A 21,411-nucleotide genomic window follows, 5' to 3' on the forward strand; every position below is an offset into this window, starting at 1 on the left:
CTAATTAGCCTACCTTTACCAGTGTCCACAGAGGAAGACGCTTGCTCCCTGTCTTCACTTGTAGGCTCAGCAAGTTTAATCTTCTTCGGTGCACTGGTTGTGCCCGCTCCATCTTGCTGGGCCTTACGCTTCACTGCTTTGACCTGGTGTGTTACTGAGCTGGTGGAAGGAGCAGCCTGCTCAGTGACCCTCCCTCTTTTTACGGGGGTCTTCTTTTCAGGACTGGCCTTTCTTTTAGCCATCCTGCTCTTAGAGTCTATAAACAACAACAACAACAACACAGTAGTGAAAAAGAGTGCTCGACATCAGGACTGGAAGGATTTTGATGCCATTTTAGGAAGTATTGGTTAAATTATAATAACAAGTTTATCCTTTTGATAAAAAACAGAGCAACACAAGTCCATACTAGGTCTACTAAGACTTAGATCTTCATGACACTTGTTGATCTGTTTTTACTGCTGAGTCCAAGAATAAACTTGTCACATTATTTTACCAAAAGACAAAGTGCCCCATTAACCTTTCTTTGATTAGACGTGTTGTAATTATGCTATTTTCAGTCAAACATACCCATATGGAAAAGAAATGGTACAAATTTATAAAAGACTTGCGTAAGATGTGGCCTACTTCATGCAGTGAATCATATCAGGCTTATATGATTTACTCATGAAAGTGGCCACTTTCTCATTACTTTCATATATTGTTTTAGTAAGTATCCAAAACATACAAGTTTCACACAAGACAGATACAAACTTTATAAGATTTATATATATCTTTTCCATATGGGTAGGATTCAAATGTTTCATTTTATACACAGACTGTCAACATTTTTAGAAAAGTAGATTCTGTTATTTGAGGGATTTTACCCAGATTTGATGTATTTGTTTACTTACTTTGATCTCCTGGATCTTTCTTATCTCCTGAATTTGTATTTTTTCTCGTTTCCTTTTTCATGTTAATTTTTGAGACCGTTTAAAAGTGAAAATGTCACCGTGATGAGGGAATACTTCTTCAAATGTGTGCGCTTGTCTTTCCTAAGCTGTTTAAGCGAGTTCCGTAAGTTAGCTTTCAAAATAAACTCAGGAGACTATGGCAACAGAACCTTGCCTTTCAGTGACATCACCGACTGCCAGTAAAAGTGTTCCTAAGTAGTTTAAAGAAAAACACTGTGGCAGACAAAGCCATAATAATTCATATAATTTAATGAGAAGTCGATATACCTACCTATAAATTTTGTTTTTTAAATTGTGCATTTATTTTTTATATAGTGTAACTACTGGACTTTTTTTCTCTTTTTAAATCTAGAGACAACCACGTTTTTGAGGTTGTATCACCTTTCTCATAGCTATTCATTTGTGTGAATAGCTATGGGTTAACTAGCTATTGGTGTTAATTTACTGATTAACTTATAAAACACATGCTCAACTTACTGAAAAAGTCCCACAGTGGCTTCCATCCTTATGTTGGTTTGTCCAGTTTACGGCAGAACACATCAAACCTGGGGCCCATGTCAGCCCTACTTGCGGCCGTATATTTAAGTGAAGAAATATAAAGCAATTTGGCACTTGAAGAGCCTTTTTTGTTAGCGGGGGATTTATTTATTTTTGAGTCCAATGTTAAAATGCGTTCTTAAAAAAGTTTAAAAAAAAAATTAATATGAAGGTCTAACCCAGGAGTCAGCAACCTTTCTGATGATAAGTGCCATCTAAAATTTCCTTAGAAGTCAACGTGCCATATGATTGCATTAGCAATAAATTAAATAACGCTCTATATCAACAGTTACACACTATATAGACCAACTTTATAGAATTATATTTGTTCGCAGATGTTAGCATAGAGCAGATCAGCTATTTTGAAACAAAAAATACACTTTTTTTTCATCAGTAACAAGAACTCCATAACAGCAAATGAACTGTACAACAGAAAATGTAAATGCTATTTTTGGTCTCCTCAAAACAATGATAAGAAAAATAAACTGGGCCAATATGGCATGTTTGTTAATACAGGGATGGACATAGAGCTGGGCGATATATCGAGTTTTTTAAAAAATATCGATATATTTTTATATTAGATATAAGATGTGACCATATCCTTTATATCGATATATACGTTATAATTATAGTTGTGGAGCCAGAAGTTTGCCTCTCTTTCGTCCACTTTTGTCTTTACGCAACGTTACTCGGCCTCGCCTCTCCTTCACTGAACACAACTCCCCCTCCTCCCCCATAGCTTCACCTGCAGGCAGCGACAAGATGAACACGGCAAATCTCCGTTAACGAGTTACTGCGCATCGCTCCGTGCGTGGGGCTGGACGGTGTCAACGTGCTAACGAGCTAACCACGCTAACGCCATGCAGCCCACAGGGGCTGCACAGCCTAAAATCCTTTCATTTTCTCAAAAGTTGACAGCGCGCCTTATGTATGAATTCTGGTTGTGCTTGATGACCGCGAACCGATTTTATGTGGAACACGGCGCTCAGCAATCTGTCAAAAATGTTTTAGTACGACTTTAGTAAGCTACGGAGCTGCACCGCTTGATGGATTGTCGGAGCATTACGGCTACCGAGGAGCCTCGCGTAGTAATATGCACTGTGCTTCAACGTAATATTACCGTATTGTGTGTGTATAAGGACCATAAATGGCACCTGAAGCGGATTTCAAACTCCAGGCTGTCAGTCACGCAGTAGAAGTTGGGAACAGAGCAGCTGTGAAATCTGCCCTTGTTATTATGCTCAGCGTCTTTTAGTTTACATTTTGACTGCACAATTGTGAGCTTTTTGTTATGGACAAAAACAACATACTTTTCTTTTATTTATGGAGCATTATTTTTAATAAATGCTCATAATTTATTTTTGAGTAGTTTTTTTCATGTACATCTGTGCTTTATGTTAATAAAAGTGCCTGTGTGACATCTGAGACACAGCTTTGACTAAGAACTCTCTTTTTGTTCTTACTTTATGGCTTTAAAAAAATATCGAGATATATATCTTATATCGCCATCCAGCTAAAAAATATCGAGATATGAATTTTGGGTCATATCGCCCAGCCCTAGATGGACATGTTAATGTGACCTTTGGTCTCCCACTCAGAGACACAGGTCTACGAGTGTCCAGCATGCAGACGGCTACCTGAGGACACTCTTCGTGTGAGAGAAAATCTGCTCACGCAGATATGTAGAGCCAAATACTGTCAATAAGGCCTCTGCAATGTTCTGAAGACAGTTAAACTTGTCAGGTAGTGATGTCCAGCAGGTGAAAATGCAAGCTCCATGAACACGCACAGCTGTGGATTCCAGCTGTTTTATTTGTGTTTTGACTTTGACCTAATACTTCATCCATTCATTCGTTCATTCATTCGTTGTGTGAATCTCTAATATAAGTGAATAGCAGGGTCAGGGTTTTTCTGTTATCCTTGTATACAGATCCACTGCAGTTTGATGCGCTGCTCACTCAGAGATAAGATTATACATGTTCAGTCATTACGCTGACACCAGGAGCATAATGGCTGTCATTACGCTTTTTCTTATTTTAGGGGATAAAACCCCCTATAACTACAGATAACAGCAACCAATATGTAAATTATTCAAATGCATTTGATTAATAAGGGTTGTATTATTCCTTTTAAGTTCTGGAAATTAAATACGTTTTGTGGTTAAAGTTTGCTAAGTGTTATCAGTTGCTATGAATTTGTATAAATAGCTTAAACTAATATTGTCTAATCATAAACGATTGGTGTTGTATATAATACAGCTTTAAAAAACTTGAAGGATTTAGCTTTGTGATTATTTTTGTTTTTTTCAAAGCCGGTGGCGTAACTGGACATTTTACTTTCTGACTCAGTCTTACTCAAGGAAGCATGAAGCCTGAGTCATCAGTAAAAAGTATAGTATAATTGTGAGGTTCTGCTCCTGTGGAACTAGCTCCCAGTTTAGATTTGGAGACACATGCTGTCTCTACTTTTAAGATCAAACAAAACTTTCCTTTTTGATTAAACCTCAGGTGACTCTGAACCATCCCTTAAGCTTTGCAGGCTCAGAGTGCAGGATGCACAGAGGTTCTCCTCCACTATGTAACTCTCAGTGCTGTCATCTCCTCAACCAGTTACAAGCAGATACCTCCCCTGCCCATATCCTGGTTCTGTCAGAGATTTCTTCCTGTTAAAAAGGAGTTCTTTCTATCCGTTGTTGCCAGTCACTTGCTCACAGGGGATTATCTGGTTGTTTGATCAGTTATGAATCTGCATTTGTGTTTGTAATAAATAATCTATTCCATATTTATTGATAGTAATTTAGTATTTATTCAGTAAAGTTAATTGTTGTTGTTATTACAGTGATTCATTTTTATTTATTTATACAAATACAATTAAACATTTTAAAATATATTCTTTTTAAGTCAAGTTAAACCTTACCTTTGATCTTTGTATTCATTTATTTATTTTTAATATTGATTCCATCTATTAATTTTGCGCACTCAGCCAATAGGCATCAGTATAAATAACAAAAATATCTTAAGAAGTTTCTTATGCTTCCACAAAGTGTCACAAAAATATCACCAAATTTTAATTTGCTCTTATATTTATCAGTGAAAACTACAGAAAAAATTCCATTCATCAATTTGTAGCACAATGCGAGTAAGAATGCAAACATACTTTTGGATCTGAGACGGGCTCAAACCTAATGGAGGTCATTAAACATGTAAATCAACAAAAAGTACAATTACATCACAGACCACAAAATATAAGGAGCCACCAACACACTGTAGAAAAGTTTGATTCTCTTCGTCCTCTCAAAAACATAAACAAAAACAAAACCCAGATGCACCAGGCCGTCCACTTGTTTAAATGACAAAAGTAACACTTTAAAAAAAAATTACACTGAGCACACTAGATCTAAAGATGAGACCTGTTGCCATCCTTGTGTAATTTGGCATACTTGAACCTTTTTCCATCTCCGGTCTTCACAGCCACCCTTCCATTTAGGCCAATTCTGATGAGGCATCAGTGAACAGATCAGCTGAAGGGCCAGATGAATCTCTCAGGTTCGGTGTTAGCTCTGTTGTATTTTTACCTGTTTCTTAAAGACATGTAGTGTTCTTTTCTTCCATTTCCTTGAACTTCCTCAATTCTGTTCATTGTGAGATGGACAGAATCAACTATCTGAGGCATGCTGAGATATGTTAGCATTAGGTTAATTTTCAGTTTGGTGAGCTACTTGGGAATTACTTAAATACGATTATACCTTTTAAACTGTGTTACTGTTGACATTTTTCATAGATTCAACCAAAAACAAGGAAACAAATGTGTTTTCATGACAGGATGTTACTAACAAAATGCCAAAGATACAATTTAAAAATGGGTCTTCACTAAGTTGTCTGAGTGTAGACAAAACGCTGGTTCATCCCTTGAATTAGCTGCCTTTGAATTACTCATTGACTTATGAGTGACCTAAAATAAACATTTCACTGAAAATGAGTGAAAAGTCACCCAATGTCAAAAGAAAAACAAAAGAAAGCCAAGAGAACTATTAGTTAACAAAGCAGTCTGTGCCCTGATGCACTGGATTATAACATTAGTGAGAGGTGCTGGTTACTCCCATATCATCAGTGGTTTGGTATCTGATAGTCTGGTGTTATATTTTGCACCGCAGTGAGAAAAGGTAATTAAAACTGACAATGGATCAGCTGTCCCACTAGCGAGTAGATTCACAGTACACTTCCATTTTTTTAACCAACCAGAATAGGTCAAGGTCGGCTGTGCAGCAGGCAGGAATTGGACCTAAAACGTCAGACTTGGGAAACAAGAGGTAAACTTAGAAGCAGCTTTATTGCTTAGCCTTTACCAAAGCACAAAATAATAACAGCTCAACTAATTCTCATTCACACAATGAAGAGGGAACCAACCATGAGGGAGAACAAAAAGAGCAGATTGAGACTAAGACAATATGTCCACATAGGATGATGAGGAAAATACTAAAGGTGAGCAGATCCATCCAGATATTGACAGTATTAATACCAATGCTGGAAATGGTATCAGAGTGAGAGTATCTTGATAGGATTGATCCTTTGTTTCTGTCTTCTAAGTTCAGCAGCATGTAGCCCACTGAATGTCTTCAATTAGTTGTTTTTAGGAAATAAATAGATACACCTCGGACATGCACTCTGAAAAATATCTGAACCTTTTTGTGTTGACTATCATATCTATTTTATTTATATCCCATAGGACATTTAAACAACAGAAGTTGACCCAGAGTGCTTTAGAAACAGGCACATATACATTTCATGTTTAAAAAAACAAACAAACAAACAAACAAACAAAAAAACAGTTTCAAATACATGAAAAGCTGAATGGTGTGTTTTGTTGTGCTAACTAATTATTGTGGAAATTAAAAATCACAGTGACTTAGTGGTTGTTAAAATTTAGAATTCAATGCAAATTCATGATGCTTCATCTCATAAATAATTACACACTGCTCTTTGATACATAAGCTGCTTATTAAAAGTTAAATGTATCAGTTTTGGTATTGGCAATACTAGCCATTTATTTTATTTTGGCATTGGATTAATACCAAAATTTAAAGTATCGCACACCACCACTAAATATAAAGCACAAGAGACAAGAGGCCACCAGATGAAAACAACTACCAGTGAGACCAAGCCTCAGACATACTAACTTGACACAGACTCAAAACACAGAGGCAAGACTGAACGAACAGAATGGGAATACATCAAAAACCATCAAGGAGCTAGAGGCACAGATACAGGTAATTGTTGTGAGTGAAGTTGCCCCCCCACCCTCTACAAATCAAACAAATTTGATGTCAAATGTTTGTGCAACATATATGGATATATGGACGTGTAGCCTAAGATCTATATTATTAAATGGTAAATATGTGACGGTCAGTATTCGGGTTGTTACTCTAAAAGAAAAAAGAAAAAAAAAGTAATTTAATAGTTACGCGGTAGGTTACTCAATTACTTTCTGGACAAAGTAATTTGTTACATTACTTTCTTGTTACTCAACAAAGTGACCTGAGACACATTGTCACATAATCATCAGGTAACAATAAAAACGTGAGGCTGCAGGAAGTCCTGGACTCAGATAAATGCAGGAAAACCAAATGGGCTGTTTCAACACATAATTATTACTATGTACAGGTAAACATTCAAACATGTAAAAATCAAAACATTTAAGCATTAAATATAAATGAAATATGGATTTACTTTAAAGTTGTGTTAGCAGTGTAATACAGCCATTTCTCTACTGGGCACAGTTTGCACTTTACCATCACGCTCTTGTCCTTTCTGCAATAAAAATAAAAGTAATCTGCACATCTCCACTCCAGCATTTTCCTCTTCCACCACACAAACTGAAATCAGTAAATGACTGTAGCACAACTGCACAGGAAGCAAAAAAACTTTTGTGTGAAATTTTAAAAAAAATTCTGTCCAGCTTGCAGATAACTTTCGAACCTTTGTCACACAAATTACAACATATCTAGCCGTAATGTGATTACTGAACTAACAGTAATGCATTACATTATAGCATTACAGTAACACTAATGACAATGAGAGTGCATCAGAGACCATGTGAAAGAGTAATGTAAAAGTAATGTAACGAGCAGTGTAACAAATTTTATTCTCCTGCAAGTATTTTAGTAACAAAATGCATTACTTTTAAAAATGGTAATAATTAATGTATGGTAAATGGCCTGTACCCAGTCATCCACCCATTCACACACTGGTGGAGGCAGCTACAGTTGTAGGCACAGCTGCCCTGGGGCAGACTGACAGAAGCGAGGCTGCCATATCGCGCCATCGGCCCTTCTGGCCAACACCAGTAGGCGGTAGGTGAAGCGTCTTGCCCAAGGACACAACGACCGAGACTGTCCGAGCCGGGGCTCGAACCGACAACCTTCTGATTACAAGGCAAACTCCCAACTCTTGAGCCACGATCGCCCCATGTATACTGCATTTCTTATTTTAAATAAACAACACTAATTCTGATCACTTGGTAAGCAAAACAATTTTATTTCCATTTGTTTGCCATGCAATCCTGTGGTTTGAACAGAGGGAATTCCAGGTATTCTTTGTGCTTGATAGCCAAAAACACACAAATGACATCGTTAAGTGATGACATTTGACTAGTGTAGTCTGCCATTGTTGCTGTTACCCATGGCACTATGGACTTACCAGGAAAGTGAAGACATACACACGTAATGATGTGGTTTAGTGTTTCCAAACCGATTCTTAGGTTTTTACAAGTCCAGTACATGATTCTAGAAAAAGAGTAAGAGCTTGTAATCCATCAAAGGTCACTTTAAACCACGGTGTCAGCAGAGAGTCATTTGCAGAACATGAATGTTGGAGGAGTTGCGTATTAATGGAAGGACGATGGGACAGAAGCACACTCTGCACTCAGCATGAGTCATCCTTCATCTGACCTGTGGTACATTTGGTCGTTATGAAAATGCCACGACTGAGATTTTCATCTGTGCAATGATGGAAAAAACTAATGGGTCAAAAATTATTCTGGAAGACTTTACGTAGCATACTAATACAACTAATTTTCTGCATTTTATTCTTTTGGCATTTTACCCTGCACCACAGTGCCTACTCTTACTGCCTTTTGCCACCTGCGACTCCACTTAACTGGTGCAGTGAAGAGTCCACATTTCCTCAATTATGTCCCATCTGTTAAACCAGCAAACAGTGGTGTATTTTGAATTATGAAATTCACTTGAACAATGCCTACATGTGTTAGCATTTGGCTTGTTTCTGAAGCCATGTTTTGTATTTTTTAGGTCTCTACCTACCAATATGCCACTTTATGACTACTAATTACCTGCACAACATTTAAATGCAGCTGAATTCAGATTTGCACACTCTGGTAGTTTTCAGTGCTGATTTTCTATTTTGTGTTTTTTGTGAGATTACAGGTCACTGCCTATTTTGACTAGCATTCATTAGTAGACTGCTGATAAAAGCAGGGTTTCACGATCAAACCATTGAAAGGCAAGATAAACTAAAATATAGGCACTGGCTATAATTACAGGAATGATTGAAGATCAGCAATAACAAAAGTTTCTATTGTTATATAACTGATATAAAGTATTCCAAAACATTTTCAGTGGCTATTTAAATACACTGAAGCCATGCACGGAATAGGTTATATGCAGCTTTTACCAGTGTGTCATCAGGCAGGCTGCAAATTCAACATTTCTAATAAAATGGTTCATATTCACTTACTATCGGTGTTACTCTTTCGACATGTGTTACAAATTGAACTGTCAGTTTTAGCTTTTTTGTACTGCAAATTCTTAGCTGAGATAAGATATATTTATTGCAAAAGTTTTTGTGTTAAAGCTGAAAAAACAAACAAACAAACAAAATGCCTTACATAAGTAAGATGAACTGAAACTCAATGGCCACTTTGGTAAATACACGTGTTTAGCTGCTCGTTATCAGAAATCTCTAATCAGCCAATCACATTGCATCAACCCAGTGTGTTTATGGATGTAGAGATGGTCGAGAAGACCTGCTGTAGTTCAAACTGAACAGAAAAGGGAAGAAAGGTGATTTAATCGACTGTGAATGTGCTGTAGGTGTTGGTGCTGGGTATTTTAGAGTCTTTCAGAAATTGCTAACCTACTGGGATTTTCTACTAGACCTTCTTCCGGTCTTGCAGAGAATGGTCTGAAAAGAGAAAATATCCAGTGAGCTGTAGCTCCCTCGGTCAAAATCTCTTGCTGATTCTAGACGTCAGAGGAGAATGGCCACACTGCTTTGATCTGATGGCAACATTAACTCAAATAACCACTTTTTAAAGCCAAGCTATGCAGAAAAAGATCACTCACTGCAGAACTCACAAGAGACGCTACTGTTGGAAATCAATGCAGCTTCATGCTACAGTTCATACAGCCTCACCAAAATTGGACAATAGAAAACTGGAAAAATGTTTCCTCGTCTGATGAGTCTCGAGTTTTGCTGTCATTTGGATGGCAGGTTCAGAATTTGGTATAAACAACATGAAAACTTGGATCCAACCTGAGCTTTTCCATATTTTCTTCTCCTCATTGGCCTACTGATAATCTAGAATGAAATTTAAAATCTTTCTCCTCACATGCAATGTCTTGACGATTTACAGATTTTATTGTATTAGTAACCCCAAACAGAGCACTTCGCTCTCAGACTGCTGGCTTACCTGTGGTTTAGGGCTGTTCGATATAACGATATATATCGGATGACGATATAAAAACGTCTATCGTTTCATTTTATGCTATCGCTTGTTTCATGGTGTCACAAAATAAACTGTTTACAGCATTTTTTCATCCTTTTGATGGTCACTGTAATGGCTATATTAATTTCTTCTTTCTCTCTTTCTCTTATATGTAATATAACCACACTACAGACGGACAAGCGCCTGTTTTTATGCGTTGTCGTTAGCAACAACAACGGTAACACAATCGCGTGTCCGCTTGTTTATGTTTCACATAAACCTTTCACAATAAAGCTCAAGTCCCGTTGAGACTTTTCAAAATAAACTGAATCACGTGAAAGAGCAGATTATTTACGGCTGAGAATTAAAAAAAGAGCCGCCAGGTGCTAAAAAAAAAAACCTTAGACTCAAACGTTAGAACAAGCTTTTCCCCGCAGCACGCCGTGTAATAAATACTCACAAAGAAAACGGCGGCCGTTACAACTTATGTCTAAAAATGTATTGTTTCATGCATCGGTTAAAACACTCGACTCCAGATACATGACGCACAGCTGGAAACACTTCCCGCAAGACGAGCTGCCTGAGATTCACATAATTTACAAAAAATGTTACATTTTTGTGATTTATATCGTTATCGGGATGATAGAATTCTTATATCGGGATATGAGATTTAGATTTTGTTCATATCGCACAGCCCTACTGTGGTTCCTAAAAATCCTAAAATTGAATTTAGTTGAATTCCTTGATGTAGTCACCTGCTGGTGGTGTAATAGTGTAGGGGATATTTGTATTGGCTCACTTGGACCACTTAGCATCAATTGATAAAAGGAATTCAACATTTTTCATATCACAAGCTTTGTGTGCAAGAGAAATGGCAACCAGCAGAGAGAGTGTCAGGAATAAGTAAAAGTGACCTTGAAAATTGTTTTTCTCTACATTAACATTCTGCAGGGATCAGAAGCATTTCTGAAAGTAGTATTCCAGTTTACCTTGTTGTTGACATAGACAGTGCTTCTGTACTCATGTCAAACTTGTCAGTCAAATTCATTTGACTCTTCTGGGATCCAGCAGGATATTCATGTATTACAACTATCAGTTCAACGCATCCACGTTCATGCTGACTACTCCTAGCTGCAGTTTCAATTTTCTCAACTGAAAAGCTGAAGAAACTCGAACTTCCCTTTATAAATGTTAATTTTTGGTCTTTTTGTTCACTTTCTCTCAGAGTACAGTGACATTTTTCTTTGTCCTTTTACGGCCCACTATTGATGATTGGTACTAGAGCACTCAGCCTCACGACAGCTGTCTCAAACACAAATCACGGTTAAATAAAAGAATTGTGCTGTAGGCGTCTTTTTCCCTGAACTTGTATATTGTTGCTCTAGCTGTTGTGCAATTGCTGGCTGATAATATGCAGCTTAGAAATTATTTCTTTCTTCACATATATATCAAATACTCCTCTCACCCCTGCAGGCAGTCTATCCTTCAAGTTTCACTGCTACCAGAGGCCTGGTACCAGTCAAAAGTTTGGACACACCTTCTCATTTAATAGTTTTTCTTTATTTTTACTACTTTCTGCATTGTAGATACATACTGACATCAAATATATGAAGTAAGATATTTGGAATTAGGCAGCAAAGAAAACATGATAAATAACTCTAAATATGTTTAATATTTTAGATTCCTCAAAGTATCCACCCTTTGCTTTGTTGACAGCACTACAAACCCTTGGCCGTCTCTCAGTGAGCTTCATGATGTAGTCACCTGAAATAGTTTTCACGGGTGAGAATTGTCAGAGTTCATTGGTGGAATTTTCTGCCTTCTCAATGGGGTCGAGACCATCAGTTGTGTTGTGTAGAAGTCAGGTTGGTACACAGCTGACAGCCCTTAGCCTATCAGCTAAGTAAAGAGATATGACAGTGCATCATTATTTTAAGAATTGAAGGTCAGTCAGTCTGGAAAATTGCTAAAACGTTGTCCCCAAGTACAGTTGTAAAAACCATTAAGTGCTATGATGAAACTGGCCCACATAAGGACCGCCCCAGGAAAGGAAGACCAAGAGTCACATCTGCTGCTGAGGATAAATTCATCCGAGTCACAAGTTAACAGCACCTTAGATTAGAGGTCAAATAAATGCCTCACAGATTTCCAGTAGGAGACACATCAACTGTTCAGAGGACTGTGTGAATCAGGCCTTTATGGTCAAATAGCTGCTAAGAAACCACTACTAAGGAAAAGCAACAAGCAGAAGAGGTTAGTTTGGGCCAAAAAACACAAGGAATGGACATTAGACCAGTGGGAATCTGTGCTTTGGTCTGATGAGTCCAAATTTGAGATCTTTTTATTTATTTGACCTCTGGATACAGACACAAAATGCAGTTCTTCATGGGTCATGAGACACGCATGTGTTTCCAAACAGCGAGTGAGGAGCACAAATGTATTTTCCGCTGTGTTGCCAACAGCAAAGTGCTGAAAGCTGCAGGTCTTTGAGTGGTCCGGAAGGAGACTGGTTCAAATGTGAGTCATCCCCATAGATGCCCGCATTTCAAAGGGCAGCTTTGGAGCAGGAACAAGGATGTTTACACCCTGGTATAAAATAAAAAATTCTGTCTTTACTCTTGTGTGACAAATACACAAAGCATGATATTTTTTAATTCAAATGTTTAAGCTGTAATAAGGTTTATTCGTCATTGTTAGGGGCACAGCTGTTTTGATTTTAAGGTGGACGAAGACATAGGTGTCTGACATGTCTGTTTGCTGTGTGTCAGGTTACCTAATTTCGATCACGAAACTGTTCCGCTTTGGTGAGGGTCAGTGTCTGCATTATGGGCGCAGGGCATCCAGGCCCATTCAAAAATTGTCACCATGACCCCTCAGATGAATTCTCCTGTCAGACTTTAACAACTATGAGAAAAATTAAGTCATGTAGTTTGGTAATGAAAAAGTCATTGCTCCCTTCAATGCATTCTCCTTGGATCTCACAAATCTCCGCCCGTGTGTTACTGTCCAGTGCCTCAAGACTCCTCACATCACCAGTCCGCATATTATTCCCTGTTGCCAGTTTGCAAATAAATCTTTTAAGCCAGCCTTATTATGACAAGGTTATAATGTGGGTGTATTTTGGAGCATTTTAACATTATTATCTAACAAGTGGAGTGATATAGCTTTCTTAGTGGTAAAGCTAGGTATCTAAGATGATTACATACCAGCTTTACTGAGTTGAATTCTACTATATGTATATCTACTATGCTTGTTAAACTGTAATCAGTGGCATCAGCGTTGGTCCATATTGAGACTGTGTGAACTCCTGGGATCTGTAGATTCATTATCATTCTGTTCCAGGTGAATGTTCCTGGATAAATGTACCCATCAGGTCAAGTAAAAAATTCTGTCATAATGTGAATGAATAACTGTGTGGTTATAGCAACGCATCAACGCTGTGAAAAAGAACTACTCTTTTATTGAATAAACCTTGTACATTTTAGTTAGTGATTTTTTTTCTTTTCTATTTGGACCCATTTTTAAGGGTTATTTCTATGTAAAAGGGTTTTTTTTAGTGTGAGCATGCTTTCAGCCTGGAAAAGACAACAGCAAAAACCAAGAAAATTATGTACTAATCTATTTGTGTCTCTGCTGCATTCACATGGCCTCTGGTCAGTCTTCGCAGGATCTTTCGAACATATTTAGGTAGAAAAGAAAGTGCTAGTGTCAGATCCTATTTGGGCCGGGTGAGGGTCAGTGTCCGCATTATGGGCCCAGGGGCATCCAGGCCCATTCAAAAATGTCACCGTCAGCTGAACTCTCCTGCCAGGCTTTAACAACCATAAAAAAAAAAAAATTAAGTCATACAGTTTGGTAATGAATCCTACTCGGGCCAGCAGCTGTGGTGACAACATCTCAAAATCATGCACTTTTACATGATAAAAGTATCATATCATAATATCAGTGGTACATCATCTTCTTCCCTGGATGGTTTGCAGTGAAGTCCATGTTGGCAGTCTGGTTTCTTTGTACTGTTATAATTGGGATCTTCATTGGATCATGGTGTATGGTGGTTTCACAGGCTTTTTCTTTTTTTGCTCTAAGCATGTCACCCTACCACTACACTCACTGGACACTTTATTTGGTGTACCTGTTCATCTATTTGTTAACACTAATATCTAATGAGCCAATCACATTGCAGCAAGTCCATGCATTTAGGCATGTAGAAACAGCAATGACAACCATCTGAAGTTCAAACTGAGCAACAAAAGGAGGGGAAAACATTTAAGTGACTTTGAATGTGGCATGTTTTGCTCATGTTAGATGGGCTGGTCTGCGTGTCCCAGAAACTACTGATCTACTGTGTCTGTGAAGGTTCTCAGTCATCCAGGTCATCGTAGTCAAAGGAGCTTGCAAAGAAAAGCATCTGGACTTCTTTAAGTTACTTGAAGACGTTTCACCTCTCATCCGAGAAGCTTCTTCAGTTCTAAGGTCAAATGGTGGAGAGTCCCAGATATAAACCTAGTGGGAGAAACCCCCCACAGAGGGACAAAAGGACCCCCTGATGATCCTCTAATCGCCTGAGCCATTGAGGTTGCCGTTCTCTTCAATGTGCACAGTGCAGTCCAGGAAAGGCAAACAGTTGTCCTTTGTGTCTTCCCTGGTGAACTTGATGTTTTTTCCACAGCGTTAATGTGCGCAGTGAAGGATTCCACTTCTTGTGTCTTGATTTTGACCCAGGTGTCGTCTACATATCTGTACCAGTGGCTGGGTACTCTTCCTTTGAAAGAGCCAAGAGCCTTCCTTTCCACTTCCTCCATGTAAAGGTTGGCTACAATAGGTGACATGGGGGAGCCCTCAACATCGAAGTTTACCGGAAGCCCACACACACGGACCAGTACCTCCTCTTTGACTCCCATCACCCTCTGGAACACAAATGTTCCCTCTAAGCCTGAAGGAAAAAAGAAGGAACACACACATGTAAAGGAAGCACTCAAAACGTGCGGCTATCCTAAATGGGCGTTCTTAAAGTCAGCAAAGAGGCACAGAAAAGAAGACCAGACACCAGCGAGGGAGGATAAGAAAGACAGACGCAACAACATTGTCATCCCCTATGTAGCCGGTGTATCAGAGTTTTCTCCCAGCATGACATCCCGGTGCATTTCAGACCCAGCAACACGCTCAGACAAAAACTGGTTCACCCGAAAGACAAAACACCAAAACACAAACTTAACAATGTTGTGTAAGCTGTACAGTGCAGCGAGGAATGCCCAGACCTCTACGTTGGAGAGACCAAACAGCCACTTCACAAGCGCATGGCACAACACAGAAGAGCCACCTCCACAGGACAAGACTCAGCAGTCCATCTGCATCTTAAGGATAAAGGTCACTCTTTCGAGGATGTCAATGTTCACATTTTGGACAGAGAGGACAGATGGTTTGAAAGAGGAGTGAAAGAAGCCATCTATGTCCACTGTGAGCGACCATCTTTGAACAGAGGCGGGGGTTTACGACACCAACTCTCTGCCATCTATAATCCAGTTTTGAGATCCCTTCCCAGACGCCTTAACGCCCACTCACATCCTGGGCCATCTGATCTCAGGAATTCGCATGATAAGGTGGGGCCAGGTTTCACAATGAACACACCCGAAACTCTGGCTGATTGGGACCCACACCCAGTTTCACACCTTGGCTCAGGCGATTAGAGGATCATCAGGGGGTCCTTTTGTCCCTCTGTGGGGGGTTACTCCCACTAGGTTTATATCTGGGACTCTCCACCATTTGACCTTAGAACTGAAGAAGCTTCTCGGATGAGAGGTGAAACGTCTTCAAGCAACTTAAAGTCCAGACGCTTTTCTTTGAAAGCTCCTTTGACTACTGATCTACTGGGAAATAGCCATATCTGGGGTTTACAGAGAATGGTGTAAAAAAAGACAAAATATCTAATGAGCTCCAGTTTTCTGGGTGAAGTTGCCTTGTTGATGCCAGGGATCAAAGGAGACTGCTTCAAGCTGACTGGAACGCAACAGCAAATAACCAATGGACACATCAAACTTTTAAGCAGCTGGAATACAGCAGCAGAAGAGCACACCAGATGCCACTTCTACCATCTCAGAAAAAGAAAATGAGTATGAGGTTAGCATGGGCTCACAAAACTAGATGACAGAAGATTGTAACAATTCAGCAATTGATTGAGTAATGCTACTGACCGTGTCCATTCCTTTATGAGCACTGTGTACCCACCATCCAGCATGATAACACATGTCACGAAGCTCAAATATCTCAAACTGGTTTCTTGAACATGACAGTGAGTTCACTGTACTCAAGTGGCCAAAATCTGAGGAATGTTTCCAGTACCTTGTTGAATCTGGAGACACTGAAATCTGCAGGCTGATATTTTAAGAACCTTAGGTGCCTATTAAAAGGTTTTTAGAAATTTATTTTTTCACAATATATGACTTCTGTACATAAGTTCAAATAATTCTTCAAATGAAATCAAAAAGATTTTATTTTCCAGTCCAAAATAAGTTAACAGATGAATCGGTTCATGAATTCACGATTGCTCTGGAGTGAGGCTTGCTCTTATCTTTGAGATGATGTTCCCAGCTGCTGATAACCATGATAAAGCTGCTCTCTGTCACAACTTCAGTCATTTGAGAGGTGCATGAGCCTCTTTTCAGGACAAACTCATCTATACGCCTTTGATTAATACTATTAAAACACAAAACTGAATTATAAGAGGCCGTTACTAATCACAAATTTGGTTATATATCAGTTTCTCAGATGGTGTAGATTTCAATGCCAATTAAAATCTTTTAACTGATTATGTATATCATTAATTATTGACATTGTCTAACCCACAGATTAACTACCCAACGTAAGGTGGAATAGGTTTCAGAATAAACGCTAATATTAATGTGAGAGAAAAAATAGGAGAAAGTGAAGCTACTTCAGTCTAATGGTTCACTGTTGCATTTCACTCATTAGCTAACAAAACTGAAACAGTGTTTGCTTAGCAAGTATCAACCTGAGAAGTTTTTTTTGTTGTCTGTGAAATGCTTTCACATTTTTTAAAACCTCAGTTTCCATTTTCTTTCATCCTCCTCTGTTACATTTGGCTACATTCTTCTTTGTTAGTATTGAGTGAAGTCTTGGCAGATGATATAGATCAGGGGTCACCAACACTGTGCCCGCGGGCACCAGGTCGCCCGCAAGGACCACATGAGTCGCCCGCGGGCCTGTTCTAAAAATAGCTCACCTTAACAACTTACCAGTAAGCTGCATCTATTTTTATTTTTTCTTGCTATTTTTTTTTTAATCACAATTGCATTGGCGTTAATTTGTTAGAGATAATATATAAAAAAAAAAGTTTATTATTAAATATTAGATCATGATCTAATATTTAGTGCTAGCTGGTCTCCACGGAAACAGTTGCCGTGAAGACCAGCAAAGGGAAAGGTGAGGAGATGAGGAAAACATGGCGGAAAAAAGGAAGAAAACATAATTTTCACAGTGAATGGGAGGAAGAGTTCTTTTTTACCTCTGTGAAAGATTCATGCGTGTGTCTCATTTGCGGGGCAACTGTGGCAACGGCAAAGCGGCACAACGTGGAGAGACATTTCCGAACGTGTCACACAAGCTACCATGCTAACTACCCAAAGGGCAGAACACTGCGAGCGGAAAAGGCCCGCGAATTAAAGGCAGGTTTGAGCAAACAGCAGTCTTTTTTCACGAGACCGGTGAAAAACTCTCAAAAAGCAACCGAAGCCTCATTTAGAGCTACACATTTCATGATTAAGAAAAAGAAGGCATTTTTAGACGGGGAGGTTTTCAAAGAAGCAATGATGATAATTGCAAAAACTGTGCTTAAAGACGAGAAATATGGAAACGATGTAATCTCCACTCTCTCTGATGTCCAGCTGGGGGCAACTACAATTGTTAGAAGAGTGTCGGCTATGTCCGGGAACTTGGCCGATCAGTTGGATCAGGATCTGGCAAAGTGCAGTTGGTTTAGCATCCAGTGTGACGAGTCCGTCGACAGCAGCAGTACAGCACAGCTGATGGTCTTTATCCGGATGGTATTTGATGGTTTCTCCACAAAAGAAGAACTTCTGACACTACTGCCGCTAAAGACAACAACGAAGGGAGTTGACATCTATAACGCGGTGAAGGAGTTTTTCGCGAAGAAAAAGGTACCGTTGGAAAAGCTGGTATCAGTGACTACCGACGGGGCTCCTGCTATGATCGGCCGACATACGGGATTCATCGCTCACTGTAAAGGTGACACAGAGTTCCCAAACTTCATGCATTACCACTGCATCATTCACCAGCAGGCGTTATGCGCAAAGGTGATCGGCTTTGAGCACGTCATGACTCCCGTCGTGAAGATCATAAACAGCATCCGCTCCAGAGCTAAACAGAACAGAACATTCAAGGTGCTATTGGAGGAGCTGTCAGCTGAATATGGTGACCTGCTACTACATACGGAAATCCGATGGCTCAGCAGGGGACGGATTTTGCTTCGTTTTTTGTCACTTTTGGGTGAAATCAAGGAGTTCATGCAATCCAAAGGGGAAGACACATCTCTGCTGGAGGACACTGAGTGGACACTTGACCTTGCGTTTTTAACAGACATTACTGGGAAACTGAACCATTTGAACTGTGAGCTGCAAGGCAAAGGTAAGACTGTTGCTGACATGATTAGTGCTTTAAATGGATTTAAAGCCCAGATGAACATTTTCTCTGTGCATTTACAGAGAAAAAAGGTGCTGCACTTTCCCTCTGTGCAGATGGTGCTGAAAGACAATGCTTCTGCATCTGAGACTTTTGACAAAGTTGCAGAAAAGTACACTCAAGTCATAAACCGACTTGGTCAAGAGTTTGAGAACAGGTTTTGTGACCTTGATCAGCTTGAGCCATGTGTCTCATTTGTTTCCAATCCTTTCATGAATGTGGACACAACATGCATTGCTGAGCAACTAAGTTCAATGTTCAGCTTGGATGCTGGACAGGTGGAAATCGAAATTGTAACATTGCAAAATGACGTCCACCTCAAAGCCTATCTGGGTGCACCAAACTTTTGGTGCCTTGTTGACACGGAAAAGTACAGTGGTGTGTGCACAGCAGCTATGAAGGTTGCCAGCCTGTTTGGTTCAACCTATCTTTGTGAATCAGCCTTTTCTGACATGAACTTCATCAAGAACAAACACAGAACACGCCTCTCCGATGCACATCTGCAAGACTCACTCAGAGTTGCAGTGTCAAGTTATACCCCAGATTACAACACACTGGTGAACAGCATGCAATGCCAGGTTTCCCACTAACAGACAAAGAAAGCCATATTAGATGTTCTCAGTGGCAACATTACAGTGTCATGTCAAAGTTGAATTTAATTATTGAAAAACAAATGTGTTTGTTAAGTGTAACATGTGACAATTTGCTTTAAAATGCTGCCAATTTGGTGAAAAGTTCTGTAAAATTTGAAAGTTGATTTTTTGTATGTTACATACATACAAAAATAATGTATGTAACAGTTCATGATTTGTTAAAATTTGTTAGTGGTAAGTGAAAATGTTGTAGAAGTGATCACTTCAAAATGTAAATACTTGCAGAGATATATAGAAATAAAGCGTTGCATATTGATATTTATGTTTCCTACCTTGTTTCCTAATTGCATTCTTTATAATTATGGTGAAAAATAATTAACATAATTAGTGTCCGTACATAGATGAATATCATTAATTATTAATGATAACACATAATTAAGTTAAACTGAGGAAATTTGTTATTTGAGAAGTGTGTGTCAAACTGGTAGCCCTTCACATTAATCGGTACCCAAGAAGTAGCTCTCACTTTCAAAAAGGTTGGTGACCCCTGATATAGATGATACTGCCCCCATGGCTTCCTGTAATGTACTGCAGTTACAAAAACACATTTACTAGTATTAGTATATAACAATAAAATTCAGCGTCAACAAATTTTTGTAGTTGACGTCATCAGTTATGCCGACACATTGTTGCAGCCCTAAAGATGAACAACCATATTTGCATATACAGCAATTGATTTTCTTTTTTCCATTTTGTTCATTATTTTTTGCCTCCTGCCATTTCTCACCTCCTGAAAGCACAAAATAGTGAACCACAGAATTCTGACAAACAACCAGGAATCATCAGTATTCCAAATAAGCAGGACTGAGCCAAGCAGTCATGTAATGAAGCTGTTCTATCCTCCTGACTACCAGGAAAAAAAAATGTTGTCCAATCAAAAAAAATTTTAAATCCCCCAATGTTTGTAAAGTAATTAGAAGACTGAAATAATTTTTTGGGAAAAAAAAGTTTACATTTTTTAGATATCACATGTCCACTGCAGAGGACATTGGAAGGCCGAACGTGTAAAAATGAACTTTGATGGCAAACATTTGCTTCAACTCTTCACCAAGGAGAAGTTTGAACTCAAGGAACTGTAGTGGTTTCTTCCCCCAAAACTGCAAGTCACTGCTATACTGAAGCCACGAGTTGGTGATTGCCAGATCAAAAAAGTAGAAAACTGCACATACTGTCAATTTCTGAGTGTGAGAGACCATCCTGTAGAAACTCAACATTCAATATGGTCCACGTCACCTATATTGGTAGTGTACTCAGCAATTGCCAGTGGACTTGGCACATGGACAAACCTTTTGTTTTTCTTAAACCATCTTGTGCGTCTGTCCTGAGGTTGATTGCCATAGGCAGAGGATGCCATGAAAAATGTCCAACCACTTAATGACAGCAAGTTCAGGTCTGAGTACCATCCCTGATGCTCCTCCTTTCTTCTTCAAGGGCTTATTCCCTATGATCTTCTTCATCAGACAACTCAAGATCTGAGTTTCCCTCATCAAACTGCAATAAATTTCTTTCTGCTTCTAAAAAGGACTCCTTTTCTGGTCATTTAAAAAAACAGAACAAAATGGAAGAAATGACTACAAATGTCCACTACGGAGGACTTTTTTTTTTTAAACACTTCAATACTATACTAAAATGAAGTTAGAATTAAGCATACTATGTTTTAATGTGTTATTAAGAGACTTATTTAAAATATGCTAACATTTATAGCTAAAAATTCCCCAATAAGAAGTTTTATGCACTTACTTTTCTTCTTCTCATAAAATGTGCTTGCAGCGATGGCTGCCATGTTCCTTAATGAAAAAACTAATGTTCCCAAAGCTCCACCCCTTCACATTTGG

General features: G+C 38.8%; 1 protein-coding gene across 1 annotated transcript; it reads left to right on the top strand.

The window, feature by feature from the left end:
* Positions 1-18,034: 18,034 nt before the first annotated feature.
* LOC145429162 (general transcription factor II-I repeat domain-containing protein 2B-like) lies at positions 18,035-19,513 on the top strand. The gene has a single exon (XM_080302216.1). It carries the CDS (start codon positions 18,035-18,037, stop codon positions 19,511-19,513), a length of 1,479 nt encoding a protein of 492 aa, XP_080158342.1.
* Positions 19,514-21,411: the final 1,898 nt, after the last annotated feature.

This window comes from Astatotilapia calliptera, chromosome 6, assembly GCF_964374335.1.
Source record: "Astatotilapia calliptera chromosome 6, fAstCal68.1, whole genome shotgun sequence".
In the NCBI taxonomy this organism is placed as follows: Eukaryota; Metazoa; Chordata; class Actinopteri; order Cichliformes; family Cichlidae; genus Astatotilapia; species Astatotilapia calliptera.